General features: G+C 44.3%; 1 protein-coding gene across 3 annotated transcripts in view; it reads right to left on the bottom strand.

Annotated features, from left to right (window-relative positions):
• Positions 1 to 19148, bottom strand: part of kif15 (kinesin family member 15) — a 144477-nt gene that overhangs the window by 77989 nt on the left and 47340 nt on the right. For all 3 annotated transcript variants that reach the window (XM_070880311.1, XM_070880310.1, XM_070880312.1), the window contains exons 4-11: positions 14575 to 14651; positions 11538 to 11575; positions 9088 to 9188; positions 7358 to 7537; positions 5409 to 5618; positions 4021 to 4146; positions 1556 to 1678; positions 267 to 390 (exon numbers count right to left, since the gene is read on the bottom strand). In XM_070880311.1, coding sequence (XP_070736412.1) covers positions 267 to 390; positions 1556 to 1678; positions 4021 to 4146; positions 5409 to 5618; positions 7358 to 7537; positions 9088 to 9188; positions 11538 to 11575; positions 14575 to 14651 — 979 coding nt within the window. The remainder of the gene's footprint in view (positions 1 to 266; positions 391 to 1555; positions 1679 to 4020; positions 4147 to 5408; positions 5619 to 7357; positions 7538 to 9087; positions 9189 to 11537; positions 11576 to 14574; positions 14652 to 19148) is intronic.

Here is a 19148-nt window from a genome sequence, read left to right as displayed (position 1 = left end):
CCCCAATTAAAATCTTATTTTCCAAGGAGTCGGTGGCCTCCTTATTCCTCCCATCAAAATGCACTACCCCACACTTGCCTACGTTGAAATTCATTTGCCATTTACAAGCCTATAAGCAAGTTTGCTACTGTCTAATATTTTGTCACAGTCCTCCTCGGTATTAACTATACCACCCGATGTGGTGTCAAATTTTGATATTGTACTTCTGACCCCAGAGTCCAAACCATTTACTCTTCAAAGTCTGTAGTTTTACCTGGCTTCCTTACCTCTCTTAGCCTCTACCCCCTGCAATATTGGTCCTTTTGACAGCTCAGAAAGCTGTTCTTTCAGTTTCTTGATTTCTGCCTGTAGCTGATGGACGTTGCCTTGAGTATCTTCATTCACTATGGCCTAGCGACAAAGAATGAACACGTTTGTGCACTGTTAATCTACAGAACGGTAATAACTGATTAATCACAACAGGGGAACAATGTTATAAGATGTTCTTGTGCAGCATTAGCCAACTTACTTTTTGTGGACTATAAAGTTTATAAGAATAATTATAAAATAATGCATTTCTGTTTACACCCAGATGGATTATGAGTTTAGTTTTAAGAGAAAAACTATTAAATCAAAAGCTACAAAGGGATCATAATGTTTACACAGCAAAGCATAAAACTTCACCTTCATTTTTTTTTTTAATTCTCTTGGACTCTGAAAACACACTATGGTTCTTGAAAGGATACAGGGATCTTCCATTATCTATTTTGTGATCCTAGATAATGAATGCCAGTAGCAAGCTAATTGATTCCAGGAACCAAGATTGCTACAGCTCTTGCATTATGTGCAGTGACAAGGACGTCCCATCGAGGGTCACCGGAGAACCCCAATTTCCCACACCGCTAGCTTGGATGCCAAGGCCAATTATAACACATTAATTCTGTGCCAGTAGATATGGCGTGTAGTGGGGATTGAACTTGGCTGGAATAATCCTGGTTTGTATTGATTCAACTGCTCGGTAACCAACTGAACAGTCAGGGAGCCTGTTACACACACACACACACAGAGATTGGATAGGCTGGGTTTGTTTTCTTTGGAACAGAGGAGGACGAGGGGAGATTTAATTGAGTATAAAATTATGCGGCCGCTAGATAGAGTGGATAGGAAGGACCTATTTCCCTAGCAGAGAGGTCAACAACATGGGGCATAGATTTAAAGTAATTAGTAAAGGATTAGAGGTGAGTTGAGGAGAACTTTCTTCACCCAGAGGGTGGTGGGGGCCTGGAACTCACTGCCTGAAAGGTGCTAGAGGCAGAAACCCTCATCACATTTAAAAAGTACTTGTATATGCACTGAAGTGCCATAATCTGCAAGGCTAAGGATCAAGAGCTGGAAAGTGGAATTAGGCGGGATAGCTCTTTGTCGGCCGGCACAGACACGATGGGCCGAATGGCCTCCTTCTGTGCCGTAAATTTCTATGATTCCATATCCTCAAATCACATCATGAAGATGCATAACCCTAACTTGGTTAATCAACATGAGAGATACACATTGAACAAAATTAACTTTAACTCACTTTATTTTTGATGAGCTTAGCTCTACGAGCAAACTGAAGTGTAGAGAGTGTTTCACCGAAACACCTCGATCCAGGGTGGACGTTTGCAATGATGTAGGTCTTCGCATTTCCTCCAAGCGAGTCCTGCAACAAAATCAGTCATTCGTGAATTTGCTGATAATTAAACTCCCGTTACACAACTGTAACAACAACTTGTATTTATGTAGCGCCTTTAACATAGTGAAACATCCTAAGGCGTTTCACAGGAGTATTATGTAAACAGAGACTAACTTCCCCAAGATAGGCTGTCCAAAATCTGGGGTGTGGCTTGGTGAGAAATAAATATGATTATTAATCGTTCCTTTTTAACACAGAATACCAATACATAAAAGACTTGCATTTATATAGCGTCTTTCACGACCACCGGACGTCTCAAAGCGCTTTAGAGCCATTGAAGTACTTTACGAAGTGTAGTCACTGTTGTACTGTAGGAAACGCGGCAGCCAATTTGTGCACAGCAAGCTCCCACAAACAATAATGTGATAATGACCTGATAATCTGTTTTAGTGATGTTGATTGAGGGATAAATATATTGGCCCCAGGAAGAACTCCCCTGATCTTTTACATCCACCTGAGAGAGCAGACGGGGTCTTGATTTAACAACTCATCTGAAAGGTGGCACACCTCGGACAGTGCAACGCTCCCTCAGTACTGCCCCTCCCTCAATACTGCCCTTCCGACAATGCGGCCCTCCCTCAGTACTGCCCCTCCGACAGTGCGGCCCTCCCTCAGTACTGCCCCTCCGACAGTGCGGCCCTCCCTCAGTACTGCACTGGAGTGTCAGCCTAGATTTGTGTGCTCAAGTTCCTGGAGTGGGATTTGAACCCACAACCTTCTAACTCAGAGGCGTGTGTGCTACCCACTGAGCCACAGCTGACACTGAGACATGCCACAACAAAAATTAAATGCATCCCTCCCACACAAACAGAATTTCAGCACTCCTACACATATAAATCCAGTAATTACTACATTTAGGTCATTCAAATCCAAACTGAACACCATATACTTGTGATTTATTAGGAAACAAATTCAATTTCCAAGGCTTCTGAGTATATTAATTTCAGCTTATCCAAATCATTTCAGAACTGGCCAATTAGTGCAACTTAATCAAAAGCAAATTTCTAGATTGTGGATCTTTAATAATTGGCTGAAAATGGAAGAGTGCAGAAAAATGAATCTGATCATTTGTATACATTGATCTATCCTTGGCCCCCTCCCATTTCTCATCTACATGCTGCCCCTTGACAACATCATCCGAAGACTCAATGTCAGATTCCACATATACGCTGACGACACCCAGCTCTACCTCACCACCTCCTCTCTCGACCCCTCCACAGTCTCTAAATTGTCACCTAGTACTGAAGAGCAGAAAACTAAATATTGGGAAAACTGAAGCCATTGTCTTCAGGCTCTGCCACAAACTCTGTTCCCTAGCCACCGACACCACCCTCTCCCTGGTAACTGTCGGAGACTGAACCAGACTGTTCGCAACCTTGGTGTAATTTTTGACCCCAAAAATGAGTTTCCAACCACATATCCACGCCATCAAGATCGCCTATTTCCATCTCCTATGGCTCTATTTCGAAGAAGAGTAGGTGAGTTATCACTGGTGTCCTGGCCAATATTTGTCCCTCAACCAACATAATAAAAAAAAAAACAGATTATCTGGTCATTATCACATTACTGTGCGTGGGAGCTTACTGGGCACAAATTGGCTGCCGCGTTCCCTACATTACAACAGTGACTATACTCCAAGAGTATTTCATTGGCTGTAAAGTGCTTTGAGACGTCCGGCGGTCATGAAAGGCGCTATAGAAATGCAAGTCTGCCTTCCTTTTTCGGCACATCGCCCGACTCTGCCTCAGCTCATCTGCTGCTGAAGCCCTCATCCATGCCTTGGTTACCGAGACTTGACTAATCCGATGCACTTCTGCCTTCCGCAAACTTGATGTCATTTAAAACTCTGCTGCCCGTGTCGTAACTCGCACCAATTCCCATTCACCCCTGTGCTCGCTGACCTACACTGGCTCCTTGCCCCTCCCCATCTCCGCCAGCCCCACAACCCTCCGAGATCTATGCGCACCTCTAATTCTGGTCTCTCAAGAATCCCTTATTTTAATTGCTCCACTATTGGTGGCCGTGCCTTCAGCTGCCAAGGTCCTAAGCTCTGGAACTCCCTCCCTAAACCTCTCTTTCCTCCTTTAAGGCTCTCCTTTAAACCTACCTCTCTGACCAAGCTTTTGGTCATCTGCCCCAATATTGCCTTAAGTGGTTCGGTGTCAAATTTTGTTTTAGAACGCTCCTGTTAAGCACCTTGGGATGTTTTACTAAGTTACAGGCGCTATATAAATACAAGTTGTTGCTGTTACTATTCGCCTAACTTATCAAAAAATAAAGTGTTTCCAACAATTTAATATTTACATTACCCTCAAAAGGAACGTCAGCTTAGAATCTCTGTAACAGATGTGTCTGTTTTTTCCATTAGCCATATCAACAAGCCCCATAATGACATGTCCCAGACAGCTCAGTGATCGGTTAATATTGCTGGCCTCCTAAAGAACACGCAAGAAGGGAAAAGCAATTACAAAAACAGCCATTAAAAGATCTTCTGTTTTACATCATCTAATTTTTCAAATGCATTAGCTTGATGGAAGTAAAATATAGTGTGTGTGACAGGGCCCTCAATCAGCCATGACAAACAAGTACCGAGAAATAATGTTCTTAAGAATTTTAAAACTAGAAAATCAAGGTTAGCTCAGATTCCAGGTGAATTCTATCACATATATGCACTGAAGCTTCCATACTTGGTTTAAAAAAAAACACTTATGTATGAATAAAGAGTCAGACTGAACATTGTGAGCTTCAAAGTAAAGTGTGACCGCAGTCTTTTATTGCAGGTCTCCAGAGTGCCTCTCCAACCTGTGAGGCCTCCTTAAATTCCTGTGCTCCCAAGGGATTATGGGGTCCTTTGGGCCTCCAGGGGATGAGCCCTCTGGTGGCTGTACAGAGCAAATACAAGTTTACATATATAACACTATCCATGTGGACAAACCAATTCGAGCACCTAATTAGCCGTACTTACTCTTATTCACAAGATGTTGGCGTCGCCAACATGGACAAGATTGACTGCCCATGAGAAGGTAAGTGGCTTGCTCAGCCCTTTCAAAAAGACAGTTAAGAGTCAACCACATTGCTGTGGGTCTGCAGTCACATATAGGCCAGACCGGGTAAGGACGGCAGATTTCCTTCCCAAGGGGCATAGTTTCAGAATAAGGGGTCGCCCAGTTCGAAGTGAGATGAGGAGGAATTTCTTCTCTCAGAGGTTCGTAAATCTGTGGCGAGAGCTGTGGAGGCTGGGTCATTGAATTATATTTAAGGTGGAGACAGATTTTTGAATGGAGTGAAGGGTTATGGGGAGCGAGCAGGGAAGTGGAGCGGAACCCAGGATCAGATCAGCCAAATGGCCGACTCCTGCTCCCATTTCTTATTTTCTTATAAAAAGGACATTAGTGAACCAGTTGAGTTTTTACGACAATCTGGTCGTTACATGGTCACCATTACCGATACAAGCCTTTTATTCCAGATTTATTTAATTAACTGAATTTAAATTCCCCAGCTGCTGTGGTGGGATGTGAACTCCCATCTCCAGATCATTAGTCCAGGCCTCTGGATTCTTCGTCCAGTAATACTACCACTATGCTACTGTACCCCAACAGCAGAATGCTTAGTGATTATGAAAGATTCCAAATGTACGATGAAGTAACTAGTTTCCGTAATCTGCAATCCTGAACAGAAGGTACAGATTGGTCCTTGCCTTTAACCGAAGCCCTTCAGCATGTGTGTCTTTCTGTCGTTCTGACCCTGCCAAGTCTACCAGGTTCAGCTGCGATGTTCGGATGTTAACCAGGTTGTTGATCTTTTCCTTCGATTCTATAGTAACTGTGAAGACGGCGTGAGACCGCGATGACTCTCGGTTCATTGAGGTAGAAGCTACACTTCGGTTCCGCCATCCCATGGACAACACCTGTCAGAAATTAGAAAATGGGTTATTCCTTGGAGGCCGAGGTTGTTTTCTTTCAAACAGTCGGATGAGTGGTGATTTAATTGAGGTGTATAAAATTCTGAGAGGCTGAGATAGAGTGGATAGGAAGGACCTATTTCCCTTAGCAGAGGGGTCAACAACCAGGGGGCATAGATTTAAAGAAATTGGGAGGAAGTTTAGAGGGGAGTTGAGGAGAACTTTTTTCACCCAGAGGGTGGTGGGGGTCTGGAACTCACTGCCTGAAAGGGTGGTAGAGGCAGAAACCCTCACCACATTTAAAAAGTACCTGGATGTGCACCTGAAGTGCCGTAACCTACAGGGCTACGGACCGAGAGCTGGAAAGTGGGATTAGGCTGGACACGATGGGCCGAATGGCCGCCTCCTGTGCCGTAAATTCCTATGATTTCTTTTCTGAAGCTGCCCACAATCCATGCATAGCCATTCAATCACTAATGTACACATTTCTTTTTCTACTCTGGTCCCAATCTAATGTAAAAGCTTTGACATGGTGTACCATTCTTAAAACGGTGGGCTTCACATTGGTCAATTAAAACACAGGCTCTCTTGAAAAATAGGATCATTTGATTTAATGGTAAATTATGGTTGGATTTTTAAACTTAAAAAATGTCCCACGTATCTTTCAAATCTTAGAAACACTTTAGTACGTTTACAACCAGCTGTGCTCAACACCACAACCAGTGGGGATTGATGCCATAGCTGCATTTCCCACCAAATGTTTTAAAATATGAAGTGCAGTTTTTTAATAAAAAGCATGGCAACTTACACTTGAACAAATAACCTATTGCAGCACAGTCCACCGCAAGGGCCAATGTGATCAAATGCAATGAATTTTCAGAACAGACCATTTGTTTACTCAACCCAATCTGCTAGAAAACACCCAAATATAGAAACAACTCCGTTTAACACACTTCTAAACATGCTCACCTTCAGCACCATGAGTGACCTGGCCAACTACAATGGTACTGAAATAAAACAGTGGAATTTGTGGTAATCATTACTAAACAGGGGGCTAGAAATTCGGTGTGGCCCACTTTGAGCCAGTGACACTACCGGGGCACTACTTTTAGCACCGGCGATGTCTACCACCTCAAAGTGGCATATTCAGGTGTATCGCCCAAGAGGAGAGTGGAACGCTAAGGGAAGCGTTGCACAATGCTCTTAGGGTGCTAAAGGCCATCGCCTGGGGGGGGGGGGGCGGGGAAGAGGGCACGTCTCAACTTGCGGCGCTGGGATACCGATCCTAGCACCTAAAGAGGAGGGGGGGGGTCGACCATGTGAAACCTTAAAAAAAAATGGAAGGGAGATCCAACAGCCTTCCACAGGTAAGAGAGGTAAGTAATTGTTAAAAGTTTGACTCAACGCCGACCTCTTCATTCCCTGCGATACCGCCCCGGGATCCTCTGTGCACCATCTGCTTCGCCGTCGGGAGTAGCGCCAGGTGCTACGACAGGCAGAAGCAGTCAATTTCGGAAACGTGTCTCAAGGGAGGCGTTGCACACTCTTGACGTCACCAAGTGGGCGGCACTAGAGCGCGCGCAGCGTTCAGTGACAGCGCTGCTGCTAAACCATCAGTGAAGTTCGCAGCAGGCTGTCAGAGCTCGGCGCTCGGGCGGTACGTGTTTAGCACCCCTCCCTGGCGCTAAAAAAACAAATTTCTCCTCCAAAGTGTCTAACATTTAAGTTTTGTGGTACTAAGTTACCTGATAGGCCTCAGCCGCTGAAGTTACAACTTGTTCAACTACCCCTTCAACAAAGACACCTGTTTTTATGCTTTCTCGAAGAAACAGACCAGTTGAAGCTGGGTCCAACAGATCAAATATTTGTTCGTTGTAAATCTCAATGAAGGAGCACTTGCAGAGAAAATTCTTGCCTTCTCCAGCCTGTTGAGGAACACAGAAGTAGATTATTAAACTTCAAGGTGGTTTTGTTCCGACAGCTTGGCTCGGTTGATAGCTCTCGCCTGTGGATCAGAAGGCTGTGCATTCAGACACTGGATGGATGAGCTTGAGCTACACTCACACTCCAGTGCGACATTGGAAGAAAGGCGCACCCTCAGAGATGCCATCCTTCAGAGGAGACGCTAAATTGAAATATCGTTTGACTGTTCCTGTAGTTCAGACGGACGCCAAAGAACAGAGGGTTCTCTCGGTGTCCTGGCCAACATTCCCCCCCTCAATTAATACCACCAAAATAACAGGTTAACTGGTCATTCATGGGTACTGCACTTGTCCGCACAAGTCATGGCATTTCACTAAAGTGCTTTGTGATATTTTAAGTCTAATATGTTCGGCAAATGCAAATATTTAAATTATAAAAAGAAATAAAGACTTGCATTTATACAGCGCCTTTAACGACCTCAGGACGCCCCAAAGCGTTATACAGCCAATTAAGTACTTTTTTGAAGTGTGCTCACTGTTGGGAAATGCAACAGCCAACAAGCTCCCACAAACAGCAATGTGATAATGACATAGTTGGTGGTATTTCTCCAGCGACTCGAGGTGTCTACTGTACATGGTCCATGTCTCTGAGCCATACAGGAGGGCAGGTATTACTACAGCCCTGTAGACCATGAGCTTGGTGGCAGTGTTGAGGGTCTGGTCTGCAAAAACACTTTTCCTCAGGCAGCCGAAGATTGCACTGGAGGCGGTGTTGGGTCTCATTGTCAATGCCTGCTCTTGTTGATAGGAGGCTCCCGAGATAAGGGAAGTGGTCCATGTTGTCCAGGGCCGCGCCATGGATCTTGATGATTGGGGGAGCAGTGCAGCGCGGTGAGGACAGGCTGGTGGGGATCCTACAAATGCCCTGGGAGGACAGATGCACCAACGTTAGCATCCTCAACCAGGCCAACATCCCCAGCATTGAAGCACTGACCACACTCGATCAGCTCCGCTGGGTAGGCCACATAGTTCGCATGCCAGACACGAGACTCCCAAAGCAAGCGCTCTACTCGGAACTCCTTCACAGCAAACGAGACAAAGGTGGGCAGCGGAAACGTTACAAGGACACCCTCAAAGCCTCCCTGATAAAGTGCAACATCCCCACCGACACCTGGGAGTCCCTGGCCAAAGACCCCTCTAAGTGGAGGAAGTGCATCCGGGAGGGTGCTGAGCACCTAGTCTCGTCGCCGAGAGCATGCAGAAACCAAGCGTAGGCAGGAGTGTGCGGCAAACCTGTCCCACCCACCCCTTCTCTCAAAGACTATCTGTCCCACCTGTGACAGAGACTGCGGTTCTCGTATTGGACTGTTCAGCCACCTAAGGACTCATTTTAAGAGTGGAAGCAAGTCTTCTTCGATTCCGAGGGACTGCCGATGATGATGATAATGACCAGATACACATTTTTTTGTTATGTTAATTGAGGGATAAATATTGACCAGGACAAAAGGTAATTAAAAAAAAGTATTGGTACATAACAATCTAAAAGAAGATACCTTTTCCTTTTCTCGATTGATCAAGTAAAATAGATATTCAAAGCTGCGAGGAATTACTCCCCTCAAATTGTGAGTGAAGTTATCTGAATCATCAGAGGGACCTGGAAATACAAAACACACTTGTATAACGGGTAACAAATGTCAACGGTTCGAGTATTGTACTTATTGAAGTATGGGTGAAGAAGCGTATAGGTGTATAAAATTGAGAGGCCTAGATAGAGTGGGTAGAAAGAACCTATTTCCCTTAGCAGAGGGGGCATAGATTTAAAGTAATTGGTAAAAGGATTAGAGGGGAATCAAGGACAGCATTTTTCACCCAGAGGGTAGTGGGGGTCTGGAACTCACTGCCTGAAAGGGTGGTAGAGGCAGAAACCCTCACCACATTTAAAAAGTACCTGGATGTGCTCTTGAAGTGTCGTAACCTGCAATTCAAGAGCTGGAAAGTGGGATTATACTGGATAGCTCTTTTTTGTCCAGCACAGACATGGTGGTGCAAATGGCCTCCTTCTGTGCAGTAAGCGTCTACGATTCTAAAATAAGTGAGTGCGTTAGAACACAAGGGGTAATTCTGCATGGCAATGCTCCCCGCACGAAGCCACGCTGCACAGGGCTTCCGTGTTCTAGCTTTATTTTCAGCTGCCTCCCAGGTAATGAGGCTGCAAAGCTGAGCCTCATAAAATTACCCCCATGCAGTCCATTGGCCAATACAATTCACTCAGGTCAGTCCCATACAGAAAATTCCAACCTTGGCCAAACTCCCATCAAGGAAGGAAGAAAGTGACCAAAATAACAGTTTAAAAAGTAAAGGGGCAAGCCAATCTTCTCACATTAGCTCCTCCTCTACATAGGCATGCATGATTAAACTGGCAGTACAAGCATTTGATCAGTAACCATGGTGAACAATTTGATTTTGCAGTGTAGAAAATGTTAAATTCACACAAGATTTTTTTGCAGCATAGAAACATAGAAACATAGAAAATAGGTGCAGGAGTAGGCCATTCGGCCCTTCTAGCCTGCACCGCCATTCAATGAGTTCATGGCTGAACATTCAACTTCAGTACCCCATTCCTGCTTTCTCGCCATACCCCTTGATCCCCCTAGCAGTAAGGACCTCATCTAACTCCTTTTTGAATATATTTAGTGAATTGGCCTCAACAACTTTCTGTGGTAGAGAATTCCACAGGTTCACCACTCTCTGGGTGAAGAAGTTCCTCCGCATCTCGGTCCTAAATGGCTTACCCCTTATCCTTAGACTGTGACCCCTGGTTCTGGACTTCCCCAACATTGGGAACATTCTTCCTGCATCTAACCTGTCTAACCCCGTCAGAATTTTATATGTTTCTATGAGGTCCCCTCTCATTCTTCTGAACTCCAGTGAATACAAGCCCAGTTGATCCAGTCTTTCTTGATAGGTCAGTCCCACCATCCCGGGAATCAGTCTGGTGAACCTTCGCTGCACTCCCTCAATAGCAAGAATGTCCTTCCTCAGGTTAGGAGACCAAAACTGTACACAATACTCCAGGTGTGGCCTCACCAATGCCCTGTACAACTGTAGCAACACCTCCCTGCCCCTGTACTCAAATCCCCTTGCTATGAAGGCCAACATGCCATTTGCTTTCTTAACCGCCTGCTGCACCTGCATGCCAACCTTCAATGACTGATGTACCATGACACCCAGGTCTCTTTGCACCTCCCCTTTTCCTAATCTGTCACCATTCAGATAATAGTCTGTCTCTCTGTTTTTACCACCAAAGTGGATAACCTCACATTTATCCACATTATACTTCATCTGCCATGCATTTGCCCACTCACCTAACCTATCCAAGTTGCTCTCACCTTTACTGGCTTTTATTTATGCACTAATGTAAAAAGATCTTCATGAAATAGCACGTCACCATATATTAACATTACAAAATAAAGGTACCTGACTGTGTGCTAATCAGATGATTTCCGTGCATTATACACAATATCAGTAATGGTGACCATGAAACTACCGGATTGTCAGAAAAACCCTTCTGGTTCACTAATGTCCTTTAGGGAAGGAAATCTGCAGTCCTTATCCGGTCTGAGCCTATATGTGATTCCAGACCCACAGCAATGTGGTTGACTCTTAACTGCCCTCTGAAATGGCCCCGCGAGACACTCAGTTGAACCAAATCGCTACGATAAAGTCAGCACTTTTACCACACGGACTGCAGCGGTTCAAGGCAGCTCACCACCACCTTCGTGGGCAATTAGGGATGGGCAATAAATGCTGGCCTTGACAGCGATGCCCACATCCCGTGAACGAATAAAATAAAAATGTAAATGGCTTACTTTGGCTGCTGCATTTCCCCATTTGATTCAATAGAAGCATTGCATCAAAGGTTCCTAACTGTCCGTGGATCAAGTTTTCCTCACCCGACAGGTTACAGTATAAAATCAAGAGTTTAAAATGTTTGCGTACGTACCCAACATTGTGAATGTCTTCCCTGAACCAGTTTGTCCGCTAAGAAAAGGAAATATAATTTTTTAATAGCATTAGCACTGTTAACAAGTGGCTCTTAGCAAATGTTGACTTTAATGTATTATTTTGAGTGGGAGAGAGAGTAAACGAGCAAGAACCTTTCAAGACACTCTTCCTGTAAAACAAACGTTTAGCCAGCTTTTCTTGCAACCTGAAGATTAATACCGACCTCATCAAATTCCACTCAAGATCAATTTTATCCATTTTTTTAAATATACTCGTTTTAGATACAAAAACAGACGTGCACAGTCCCAATAGGTAGTCAGAGTTGAGGAAAGCGAAGGGTGCAGGAGAGAAAGTCTGGAGGAGGTTGCCGAGATAGAGTGGATGGAGGACATGAAGCGATTTAAAGACAAGTGGCCGGAATTTCAGCAGCCATTCTGCCGCGTTTTTCGGCAGTATCCCTCGTTTTCGGTGGAAAACCACCCGGTGGGAATTTCATCAAAGTGTCCCGCCGGCGGTCTCGACATATCGCTGGGGAGCGGACCGCCGGTGTTTGGTGGCAGCGGTGATCCGTAGTTGATGGAAAAAAAAACACCGAGGAGAAACCAGCCGGTGCAACCCTTTGATCGGCGGCAGGTATGAAACCCTGCAAAAAAAAAGGGCAAGTTAAAAAAGTGGGTTTTTTAAATTCTTTTGCACCGATTCACTGGAAAAGGGTCCTGTGAATGTTTTGCGATGTTTTCATTTGTGTTTTTTTTTTTAAATAGTGTGTGTTCACCCCCACTCCCTAGGCCCAACTCATAGCCTCGGACTAAATTCGATGAGGATCGCGTTTACCGCCGAGAATCCACGTGCAACAGCGATTTTTCTCGCCAGGCGGATTTTTTCCCCTTTTTTTGATTAATTTTCCACCGTTCTTAATTGAATAATCATAGCAGTTTTTTGGGCGGTAAACCGGTGGTAGTGCCGTTTTTTGATCAAAATCCAGCCCCAAGTATTTAAAAACTTAATACACTGTGGATCAGGAACCAAATGTAGTTTTACAATGACGGGAGTGATGGACAAACAAGGCCAGGAGCACGATAGGATACAGGCAGCTGCATTTTAGACAAGTTGGAGTTTGGATGAAGGAAAGCAAGCAAGGAGACAATTGGAGTAATTGAATTTGGAGATGCAAACAGCAGGGATAAGGGTTTCAGCAGTGGAAGTGGGCAATTTCACAGAAGAATCATAAAAATTTACGGCACAGAAGGAGGCCATTCGGCCCATCATGTCTGTGACGGCCAAAAAAGAGCTATCCAGCCTCCGTCACCCTTTCAGGCAACGCGTTCCAGATCGCAACAACTCGCTGCGGAAAAATGTTTCATGCTCCCTCTGGTCCTTTTGCCAATCATCTTGAATCTGTGACTACCGACCCTTCTGCCAGTGAAGAGACAGTTTATCTTTTCTTATTGACTATCAAAACCATTCACGATTTTGAACACCTCGATCAAATCTCCCCTTAACCTTCTCTGCTCTAGAGGAGAACAACCCCAGCTTCTCCACAATGTTAGGACATGCAAAAATTATTTGTTCTGAGAGAATATACTATCTAAAAGAATGTTTGAAGGACACTAATAACACAATTTGCTGGGATCACCCAGCAGAATGGCTAAATATCAGTGCCCGAGGCAAGGAATGATTGCATTAGGAGCAGGCTTCCAGAGTCAACAGATCAGATACCACATGGTCTGCTTCACAATAGAACTCCTTCTAATCCACCCCAAACTACAACATTCCATGTTGCACCAGTATGCCATTTCTTACAACAGGATGTTTCCTCTGGCTGAGAAGTCTAGAACCGGGGATCACAATCTCAGAATAAGGGGTCGGCCATTTAGGACTGAGATGAGGAGGAATTTCTTCACGCAGAGGGTGGTGAATCTTTGGAATTCTCGACCCCAGAGGGGTGTGGAGGCTCTTCTCTGCACCGTCTGCCCTGAAAAGCTCTTTAGGTATCTCTCTTATTTTGTTATTGGTGGGTCTGGTGTAAAATAATGGACAGGACCAAGGGATATCGGGAGAGTGCAGGAAAGTGGAGTTGGGGTAGAAGATCAGCCATGATCTTATTGAATGGCGGAGCAGGCTGGAGGGGCCGAATGGCCTACTGTTATGATCCACTGAGCACCACTGCCAATTTGATACCAACCAATGTTGCCCTCATTTTTTTTTTGGACTGCACAGCCCATTCAAATTTCCACAAATACCTGGATTGTCCATGGTGAAGCCGGCAACAGTCTGGTGGGCCTGTGCAGCACCTCCAGAAAGCTGCGCAACCGCTCGGCTCAACAGTGTTACCATCTGGCACTAAATCGATAGTTGTGCACTGTCAACACATACCTATTGGTAACATAGCAGCGAGAAAGATTGAGAAGAGGATTGGGGCGATGCGCAGCCGTGTTTGACCCCGGTCTGGATGTGGATTGGATCAGATCCTCAAAGCTTCCCTGATAAAGTGCAACATCCCCACCGACACCTGGGAGTCCCTGGCCAAAGACCGCCCTAAGTGGAGGAAGTGCATCCGGGAGGGCGCTGAGCACCTCGAGTCTCATCGCCGAGAGCATGCAGAAACCAAGCGCAGGCAGCGGAAGGAGCGCGCGGCAAACTAGTCCCACCCACCTCTTCCCTCAACGGCTATCTGTCCCACCTGTGACAGAGACTGTAATTCCCGTACAGTGGACTGTACAGCCACCGAAGAATTCATGTTAAAAGTGGAAGCAAGTCTTCCTCGATTCCAAGGGACTGCTTATGATGATGACTGGTAACAGGGTTGGGAATGCCAATATTCACTACACACCAGATACTTAATACCAGCACAGCAAGAAGAATGTCTACGTAAAAGCTTGAATTCACTGAGGCAGAGGTAGCAGGAACCCCAGCAACCTGCTCAATAACCGGTTTTACAGCTTCACTGTCATTTAAAAACTATTAGAAAAGACTTTGATTCTTTTCAAACAAACAAAATGATTACATCGTAGAATAAATGATAAATGACTTACTATGCAAAAATGGTGCCATTGTATCCATTCATGCAGGACTCGATAATGCCCCTTGCCACAGCTGAAAATACTGCTTCCTGCACAACGGAGGATTAAAAAAAAAGTACATTTAATCAACATTTTCTGGGCACATGGATCATTTTATAACTTTGCACATTTCGTATTTTTAACACGATCTTATTGTACAACCTCAAAACCATCCAAATATTAAACCCTCAACCAACACCTAAAAACTGGTCATTATCACATTGCTGTTTGGGTGGGAGCTTGCTGTGCACAGATTGACTGCTGCATTTCCTACATTACAACAGTGATTACACTTTAAAAAGTACTTCATTGGCTGGAAAGCGCTTTGGGACATCGTGAAAGGTGCTATATAAATGTAAGTCTTTTTTTAAACATAGCAAAATAGCTAAAAGAATTACCATCTTTGAGAGTTTTCAGTGTCAGGATTACATCAGGGTTTATATCACAGCAGTGTTTGAAGGATGGGCTGTTCAGTGTTTTTTTTTTTAAAAAAGTCATTGGTAGAAGGTTTTGAGGGGAGTCAAGGAAAACTTCTATCAATCAGAGGGTAGTGGGGGTCTGGAACTCACGGCCTGAAAGGGTGGTAGAGGCAGAAACCCTCACCACATTTAAAAAGTACTTGGATGTGCACCTGAAGTGCCGTAACCTACAGGGCTACGGACCAAGAGCGGGAAAGTGGGATTAGGCTGGATTGTTCTTTTTCAGCCGGCACGGATACGGTGGGCTGAATGGCCTCCTCCTATTCCGTAAATTTCTATGATTCTATGACTTTTACCTCTGAAGATGTAGGAAATCGTGGATTGGAAGAAATAACTTGAGACCGAAAAGTCTCTTCAGACTGGTGTTAGAATTGAAAGATTCAGTCCATGGTACAATCGCTAAAGCGACTTGAACAGCGTGAACATCAATAACTGATAACAGGCGGCTCCAAACATCTGAAGGCCAAGAATAGCATGTCTGGCTCTAACCTTGGGAGGATAAGGACAGGAGAGATGGGCCTTCAGACAGTATAAACAGGAAAGACATGTGGAGGAGGGTTTCACCTAAGAGTTGAGACAAAGAACTCAACATATCGTAGGTTAAATGGTCCTGTTCATTATTTTACACCAGACCCAACACTATCAAAATAAGAGAGAGATACCTAAAGAGCTTTTCAGGGCAGACAGTGCAGAGAAGAGCTGCTCGTGCCACCAGCCGTCTGTCCGATCGGGACTAACAACAGCTACTTGTCACGGTCGTAAGTCGATTATGTCGATCCTGATTGTGTTGTGTTTGACTATATTTGAACTACTGCTCCTTAATAACATGCCTTATAACTCCTAAGACCCTTTGGACAATGTGTGTGTGACCTGTGATCCTAATCCTACAAAGGCCTGGAGTGTATTAAGGATGGTCTGGAGTGTATTAGGGATGGTTTTCTTGACCAATATGTCGAAGAACCAATTAGAGAGCTGGCCATCCTAGACTGGGTGATGTGTAATGAGAATGGACTAATTGGCAATCTTGTTGTGCGAGGCCCCTTGGGGAAGAGTGACCATAATATGGTAGAATTCTTTATTAAGATGGAGAGTGACACAATTAATTTGGAAACTAGGGTCCTGAATTTAAGGAAAGCTAACTTCGACGGCATGAGGCGTGAATTGGTTAGAATAACTGGCAAAGGATACTTAAAGGGTTGACAGTGGATAGGCAACGGCGAACATTTATAGATCACATAGATGAACTTCAACAAGTGTACATCCCTGTCTGGAGTAAAAATAAAACAGGGAAGGTGGCTCAACCGTGGCTAACAAGGGAAATTAAGGATAGTGTTAGATCCAAGGAAGAGGCATATAAATTGGCCAGAAAAAGCAGCAAACCTGAGGACTGGGAGAAATTTAGAATTCAGCAGAAGAGGACAAAGGGTTTAATTAGGAGGGGGAAAAGAGAGTACGATAGGAAGCTTGCCGGGAACATAAAAACTGACTGCAAAAGCTTCTATAGATATGTGAAGAGAAAAAGATTAGTGAAGACAAATGTAGGTCCCTTGCAGTTGGACTCAGGTGAATTTATAATGGGGAACAAAGAAATGGCAGACCAATTGAACAAATACTTTGGTTCTGTCGTCACGAAGGAAGACACAAATAACCTTCCGGAAATACTAGGGGACCGAAGGTCTAGTGAGAAGGAGGAACTGAAGGATAACCTTACTAGGCGGAAAATTGTGTTGGGGAAATTGATGGGATTGAAGGCTGATAAATCACTGGGGCCTGATAGTCTGCATCCCAGAGTACTTAAGGAAGTGGCCCTAGAAATAGTGGATGCATTGGTTATCATTTTCCAACAGTCTATCGACTCTGGATCAGTTCCTATGGACTGGAGGGTAGCTAATGTAACACCACCTTTTAAAAAAGGAGGGAGAGAGAAAACAGGTAATTATAGACCGGTTAGCCTGACATCAGTAGTGGGGAAAATGTTGGAATCAATTATTAAGGATGAAATAGCAGCGCATTTGGAAAGCAGTGACAGGATCGGTCCAAGTCAGCATGGATTTATGAAAGGGAAATCATGCTTGACAAATCTTCTGGAATTTTTTGAGGATGTAACTAGTAGAGTGGACAAGGGAGAACCAGTGAATGTGGTGTATTTGGACTTTCAAAGGGCCTTTGACAAGGTCCCACATAAGAGATTGGTGTGCAAAATGAAAGCACATGGTATTGGGGATAATGTACTGGCGTGGATAAAGAATTGGTTGGCAGACAGGAAACAGAGAGTCGGGATAAACGGGTCCTTTTCGGAATGGGAGGCAGTGACTAGTGGAGTGCCGCAGGGCTCAGTGCTGGGACCCCAGCTCTTTACAATATACATCAATGATTTGGATGAAGGAATTGAGTGTAATATCTCCAAGTTTGCAGATGACACTAAACTGGGTGGCGGTGTGAACTGTGAGGAGGATGCTAAGAGGCTGCAGGGTGATTTGGACAGGTTAGGTGAGTGGGCAAATGCATGGCAGATGCAGTATAATGTGGATAAATGTGAAGTTATCCACTTTGGTGGCAGAAACACGAAGGTAGAATATTATCTGAATGGCGGCAGATTAGGAAAAGGGGAGGTGCAACGAGACCTGGGTGTCATGGTTCATCAGTCATTGAAAGCTGGCATGCAGGTACATCAGGCGGTGAAGGCGGCAAATGGCATGTTGGCCTTCATAGCTAGGAGATTTGAGTATAGGAGCAGGGAGGTCTTACTGCAATTGTACAGGGCCTTGGTGAGGCCTCACCTGGAATATTGTGTTCTGAGGAAGGACGTTCTTGCTATTGAGGGAGTGCAGCGAAGGTTCATCAGACTGATTCCAGGGATGGCTAGACTGACATATGAAGAGAGATTGGATCAACTTGGCCTTTATACACTGGAGTTTAGAAAGGTGAGAGGGGATCTCATAGAAACGTATAAGATTCTGACGGGACGGGACAGATTAGATGCGAGAAGAATGTTCCCGATGTTGAGTAAGTCCAGAACCAGGGGACACAGTCTTAGGATAAGGGGTAAGCCATTTAGGACTGAGATGAGGAGGAACTTCTTCACTCAGAGTTGTTAATCTGTGGAATTCCCTGTTGCAGAGGAGTTGTTGATGCCAGTTCATTGGATATATTCAAGAGGGAGTTAGATATGGCCCTTATGGCTAATGGGATCAAGGGGAATGGAGAGAAAGCAGGAAAAAGGTAATGAGGTGAATGATCAGCTATGATCTTATTGAATGGCGGTGCAGGCTCGAAGGGCCAAATTGCCTACTCCTGTACCTATTTTCTATGTTTCTACGTCCTCAGGTACCCATGTTCACACTCTGCTATTACTATGGTGATAGTGTCATTAGTTCCCGAGAGCTTTGACCTCACTGGGAAGAACTTGCAATCTGTCCATTCCGCTATGAAAGCTTTTGGAGCCAATAATTCATAGCTGAATTTTTTTAAATACACGGGAGAAATAGGGAGAAAGACCCCTCAAAAATACATTAGCAAGGACCACGAAATGTCAGATGCAACTGCTCAGTCTGGCAGTCAGTCAAAGCATACTGCGCATGTTTTTTTAAAAATCATGCCATCATAAAAATAACTTCCAAATGTCAGCTGTGTCTCAACTATTTATTCTCCAAATCATTAAACAGCCAGAAATAGATAGAATCTAATCAAGTTGCAATTTTACATTTACATATAATTTTGTGTAATTTTTTTTAAATATGAACAGATTTGGGCTGAGTCTCCATTGGGATTAGTGAGAAAAAATAAGAAAGGAAGGACATTAATGCAGTGTGATGTCTAGCAATAATTTCTTTCAGAAAATTATCACAGATCTGCATCTGCTGCCTGAAAACCCAATGGGGTTTCTCTCTCTCTCATTAACATTTTGAATTGATATTTATTTATATAGCTACTGTATACAAATAGCTTTCCAAATATATTAAAGCAGAAACAAAACTAAAAGCTTTATTTCACACAACAATGTGGTCCAATGTATATTATACAGGAGATACAGCACGGTCCGATATATATTATACAGGAGATACAGTA

This window comes from Pristiophorus japonicus, chromosome 5 (assembly GCF_044704955.1).
Source record: "Pristiophorus japonicus isolate sPriJap1 chromosome 5, sPriJap1.hap1, whole genome shotgun sequence".
Classification (NCBI taxonomy): Eukaryota; Metazoa; Chordata; class Chondrichthyes; family Pristiophoridae; genus Pristiophorus; species Pristiophorus japonicus.
The sequence above is the reverse complement of the archived record's forward strand: the minus strand, read 5'-3'. Positions and strand labels throughout refer to the sequence as shown.